Genomic DNA, 6,000 nt, shown 5'->3' with positions numbered 1-6,000 from the left:
AAAGAACAAAGCTGGAAGCATCATACTACCTGACTTCAAAATATATTACAAGGTTATAGTAACCAAAACAGCATGATATTGGTATAAAAACAGATATCGATCAATGGAACAGAATAAAGAGCCTAGAAATAAATCCACATATTTACAGCCAACTGATTTTCAGCAAAGGTGCTAAGAACATACATTGTGAAAAAGACATCATTGTTCATAAATGGTACTGGGAAAACTGGACATCCATATGCAGAAGAATGAAACTGGACTCCTATCTGGCACCATATACAAAAATCAACTTGAGATGGATTAAAGACGTAATGTAAGACCTAAAACTATAAAACTTCAAGAAGAAGACATAGGGGAAACCCTTCAGGACATTGGCCTAGGCAATGGTTTTATGGTTAATATCTCAAAAGCAAAGTCAAAAAAATAGACAGCTGATAGGAAATTAAAAAGCTTCTGGGCCAGGCGCAGTGGCTCACACCTGTAATCCCAACATTTTGGGAGGCCAAGGTGGGTGGATCACTTGAGGTCAGGAGTTCAAGACAGCCTGGCCAACACGATGAAACCCCATCTCTACTAAAAACTAAAAATACAAAAATTATTCGGGCATGGTGATGCAACCCTGTAATCCCAGCTACTCAGGAGGCTGAGGCAGGAGAATCACTTGAACTTGGGAGCTGGAGGTTGCAGTGAGCTAAGATCGTGCCACTGCACTCCAGCCTGGGCAGCAGAGCTAGACCTTGTCTCAAAAAAAAAAGAAAAGCTTCTGCGCAACAAAAGAGACAACCTGTTGAGTGAGAGAAAATATTTGCAAACTACCCATCTGACAAGGGACTAATACAAATATACAAGGTATTCAAACCACTCAACAGTTAAAAAAAAATTAAAAAGTGAGCAAAGAACATGAATAGACATTTCTTAAAGAAAGACATACAAATGGCTAACAGGTGTATTAAAAAATGCTCAGTATCACTCATCATCAGGAAAATGCAGATAAAAACCACAAAGAAATATAATCTCATCCCAGTTTGAATGGCCACTATTAAAAAGACAAAATAACAGGTGCTGGTGAGAATGAGGAGAAAAGGAAACTTACACAATGTTGGTGGGAATGTAAATTACAGCCACTATGGAAAACAGTATGACGATTTCTAAAAAAACTAAAACTAGAACTACCAAACAGTTCAGCAGTCCCACTACTGGGTATTTATCCAAAGGAAAGGAAATCAGTATATTAAAGGAATACCGTACTCCCATATTATTAGCAACAACATTCATGCTACCTAAGATATGGAATAAACCTAAGTATTTATCAGCAGATGGATGGGTAAAGACAATGTGGAATATGTACACAATGGAATATTATTCAGCCATAAAAAAAGAATGAAAACATGTCATTGTAGCAACATGAATGGAATTGGAAATAAACTAGGCATAGAAAGACAAATATTGAATGTTCTCATGTGGGAGCTAAAAAACTTGACCTCCTGAATGACAGACACCAGAGACTTAAGGGTGTGTAGGTGGGAGAGGGCTCATAAAGAAAGGTGGGTTAATGAGTGCATAGAGTTAGAAGGAATAAGTTCTAATGTTCGATAGCAGGGTAGGGTGACTATAGTTAACAGTGTATTGTCTATTTCAAAATAGAAGACTTAAAATGTTCCCAACACATAGAAATGATAAATACTCAAGGTGATGGATACCCTAAATACCCTCACTTAATCATTACACATTCTGTGCAGGTAACAAAATACCACGTTACCCACATAAATATGTACGAATACTATGTATCTTTAAAAACATTTTTTTAAAAAAGAATCATCTTCTCTATTCCACTTTTCCTGCCACCACTATTGCTTATCTTCATTATTCTCTGAATAACTCCTTGAAACAACTGTCGTTCTTTAATTACTCTTCTCCCTTTCTCTCTCAAGCATCCTCCTTTTGGGCTTTCTCTCATACCATTTCGCTAAAACTGATCATGATTACCAATAATCTTTTTGTTTGTTTGTTTGAGACGGACTTTTGCTCTTGTTGCCCAGGCTGGATGGAATGCAATGGCGCGATCTCGGCTCACCACAACCTCTGTCTCCTGGGTTCAAGCAATTCTCCTGCCTCAGCCACCTGAGCAGCTGGGATTGCAGGCATGCACCACCACGCTCGGCTGATTTTTTTGTATTTTTAGTAGAGATGGAATTTCTCCATGTTGGTCAGGCTGCTCTCCAACTCCTGACCACAGGTGACCCACCCGCCTGGGCCTCCCAAAACGCTGGGATTACAGGCATGAGCCACCACTGCGCCTGGTCACTAATAATCTTTTTGAGGTTATATCCAGTAGCAGGTTACTGTTCTAATCTTACTTGTCCTATCAGCAGCATTTAACACGGTTGGTTACTCCCTCCTTGATGAACTTTTCTCTCATTTTCCAAAACACTATGCTCACTTGATTTTCTTCCAGTCTCATCAGTATTCATAGTTTCCTCTGCAAGTTCTTCCATTTTCTTAACGTTGCTATTACCCCAGCTTAGTCCTTGGCACTCTTTATCCTCACTCTCCTGGTAATTTCCACCATTCTCATAGCTTTAAATGCCATCTCTGTGCCCCCAGTTCTTAAATTTATGTCTGACCTGTACCTCTCTTATGAACTCCAGATTTTTTTTTTCTTTCTTTCTTTCTTTTTTTTTTGGAGAGGGAGTCTTGCTCTGTCTCTAGGCTAGAGTGCAGTGGCACAATCTTGGCTCACTGCAGCCCCCTCCTTCCAGGTTCAAGTGATTCTCCTGCCTCAGCCTCCTGAGTAGCTGGGATTACAGGTGTGTGCCACCACACCTGGCTAATTTTTGTATTTTTAGTAGAGATGGGGTTTCGCCATGTTGGCCAGGCTGGTCTTGAACTCCTGGCCACAAGTAGTCCACTTGCCTCAGACTCCCCAAGTGCTGAGATTACAGGTGTGAGCCACTGCACTCAGCCTAAAGTCGTTTTTATGAATAATATTTCCAAGAAGTTATGAGAGAGCCTAAGCTTAGGCAATCACAGCAAAGAAAGAGAATCCAGGACAGAAAAAGGTGGTGGAGAGTACAGGGGTGGGTGTTGGGGGATGGTGAGTAGTCCCAGAGCCTAGCCTCTGTGACCAAAGCAAAGCTAAGTGCCGCTTTCCTAACATTGCCAGGGACCTTCTCCAGACACACTGATCTTGGGTATCAATTTTATAAAACATAGCAGTGCTAACCTATTCTGATAGGATATGGTTGTTAATGAGCCCTATTTTCACCAGCCCATTTAATAAGCTGCAGAGGCTCTTGTCGCATGTATGTATGACATCAAGATCAAAATTAGACATCCTCCAGATAAGATAGAATCTGCAGTTAGTTCTTAGATTCTACTGTCAGTTAAACTGATAAAATATTTTTGACAACAAAAAGTGAACGATATAATTGAGAAAATATAACTTCTATTCCAAATTCCATGGAAAAAAAAAAAAGGGCTTCTAGGCATCTCTGACACATATTATAGCACAGGATGGGATGGAAAGTAACTCAGGATGGGTGGTGTCAAAGGCAGCATGGAAGCCAGCTCAGGACTCAAGAGATATAGACCCTTACTAGGGTCTATATCTGGTCTTTAGGCCTCTTTTGCCAATGGATACTCTACCAGGTACTAAATTTTCACAGTTTCTGGTCATCATGCTTTAAAACCTTCAACAGATACCATGAAAAAGCAGTGGCTTTGGGAACTTTCTTGGTATCAGTAGTTTTAGAATTCTGTAAACCCTACCCTTTCTACCAACCAAGAGATGGTTCCCACATGGAAAACCACAGATGTTATCACATCAAAAGGTAAGGAAAGCTGAAACCTGGATAAACTTTCATTCCACAATTGTTTGAACCTCATGTCAGTGAAAATACATTTAAAGAATAAGAAACCACGTGGTTATATCTAGATATAAAGGATAATCTACTGAAAATTGGACCTGCTTTAAAACACCTTATGTTATTCACTAGATTCAACTACTGTCTGAAGTCATCTAGATACATATTTTTAAAACAAAAAGATTTTTCTGGTGAAATGTATCACTTGACTTTAAGGAATAGTTAAAATATCATGTCACAAGACTTGCTTGAACCAAAGAAAAACAGAGGAAGAGTTTGGACTTTGAATCCATATCATACAGGAAGAAAAAATTTTACAGGTTTGATTGTTTCAAATTATCCACATACTGAGCAACAATTGCATGTAATTTTGAGCTCATAAAACTGGATATAACATTTTTTAAAAATCAGAGAAATGTCATGCTTTTATGTGAAAGGGTTCACAAGTACACATGTCAATGGGCTTGAGAAACTGCTCTTCTCATAATTCCCTGTGAGAAGTATTCATCAGGCTGTAACAGGGATCTTTCAGAAAGAAAGTTAAAGCTTGCTTTAGAATAAAATGTTATTTTGTCCTGAGCCAAGCAAGGAAATACATGAAAGTTTTAAAGTACTATTAAAAGACAGAAAGCATCAACCCAAAGTCTTTGAAAGGGAGCCCATTGAGTAATGTATTAATATATTATCTTCATTTGTAGTAAATATTGAAGGCGGTTGAGAGAGAGAGAGAACTAATTCCCAGCTTCTGGGATGAAGATTCTGTGCACCTGTTTTTTTGTCTTGTCTTGTTTATGCTGTTTGGTATAGAGATGACACTGAAGCAGCATGCGATTTTGGGGTGACAAAAACCAGCAACAAGAGATATATTCTCCAAGTCTAATGTAGCTTCTTTCTCTAGTCCATGTTTCCATTGATGTCTCATGAAGTGAGATACAGCTTGCCGGTTTGGATGCATGGTGGTACATAATGAGAGCTGAGGCTCTCAGCTTTGCAATTTCTTTCTTTTCTTTCTTTCATTTTTTTTAAGACAGAGTCCCAGGCTGGAGTGCAGTGGCACAATCTCAGCTCACTGTAACCTCTGCCTTCTAGGCTCAAGAGATCCTTCTGCCTCAGCCTCCCAAGTAACTGGGATTACAGGCATCCCCCACCATGGCTGGCTATTTTTTTTGTATTTTTAGTAGAGACAGGGTTTCACCATGTTGGCCAAACATGTCTTGAACTCCTGACCTCAAGAGATCTGCCCACCTTGGCATCCCAAAATGCTGGGATTACAGGCATGAGCCACTGCACCCAGCCAGCTTTTCAATTTCTTAAAGGGACAAATTTAATTTTCCCTATTCAGAAATTTGATGCCATTGCTAATTACAGTTCTGTGAAACTTGTTGATTTATACATGATGCATTTGTATAAATCAAGAAAGGAATAAAGTTTACTCAAGTTTCAGACTCACTTAAAGAACTGAGTTGTTACAGAAATGCCATGAAACTCAGTATGTTACTGGATCTGAGCCAAACACTCTCCATGCCTTTTGCCTCCCCAAAACTCACACAGAGGACATAGACTGACCAGGTTTCTAGAAGACACCATTTAACATAAGGAAATGCAACCAAGGAATAGGTTTGAGGGAGAGGGTCTTACCTTTGGGGAATCAGCTTCTAGAGTGATTAGGAAGGGGAGCTTATGACAAAAATGTAATATAAAAATTAAGTAGAAAAAGTTAATTTAAGGTTATGAAAATAAAGGAACTTAATAATTATAGTAAATACTGTCCCAAATCCCTCAATCACTCTCTAACAAAAAGAGATATTAGCATAACATAGGAATTCCTTTTCCTTCAGATCAGCATCTAAGAAGACTGGGTGATTTGAACTCTTATTTATAAATTCTGAAAAATTCAATTGGAAATCCCATGATGACTGTTGATTTAGGGACACACTCTTCCCCCAGCACGCACTTAAAACTACCATCCACAATACTGGAGATGTTACATACAGAGAAGAAAGAATGGATAGTACTTTCAGGAGCTGAATGTTTTGAGATAAGAAGTTTAGGGAAGACTTTCAAGGGGTTGGAATCAGGGACTAGAGCTATACTAAATATAAATACTTATGCATATTTATAAAATATAAATATAAAA

General features: G+C 38.8%; 1 protein-coding gene across 15 annotated transcripts in view; it reads right to left on the bottom strand.

The window, feature by feature from the left end:
• SLC4A10 (solute carrier family 4 member 10) overlaps nt 1–6,000 on the bottom strand; it is a 364,848-nt gene that overhangs the window by 6,918 nt on the left and 351,930 nt on the right. For 7 of the 15 annotated variants that reach the window (XM_017547933.2, XM_017547913.2, XM_037745612.1 and 4 more), the window contains one exon: nt 5,502–5,540. The exons of the other annotated variants lie outside the window; for them this stretch is intronic. In XM_017547933.2, the coding sequence (XP_017403422.1) occupies nt 5,528–5,540 (13 nt within the window). In that variant the 3' untranslated portion in view covers nt 5,502–5,527. The remainder of the gene's footprint in view (nt 1–5,501; nt 5,541–6,000) is intronic. 15 annotated transcript variants of the gene reach the window in all.

Source organism: Cebus imitator, unplaced genomic scaffold, assembly GCF_001604975.1.
Source record: "Cebus imitator isolate Cc_AM_T3 unplaced genomic scaffold, Cebus_imitator-1.0 Scaffold10, whole genome shotgun sequence".
Classification (NCBI taxonomy): domain Eukaryota; kingdom Metazoa; phylum Chordata; class Mammalia; order Primates; family Cebidae; genus Cebus; species Cebus imitator.
The sequence above is the reverse complement of the archived record's forward strand: the minus strand, read 5'-3'. Positions and strand labels throughout refer to the sequence as shown.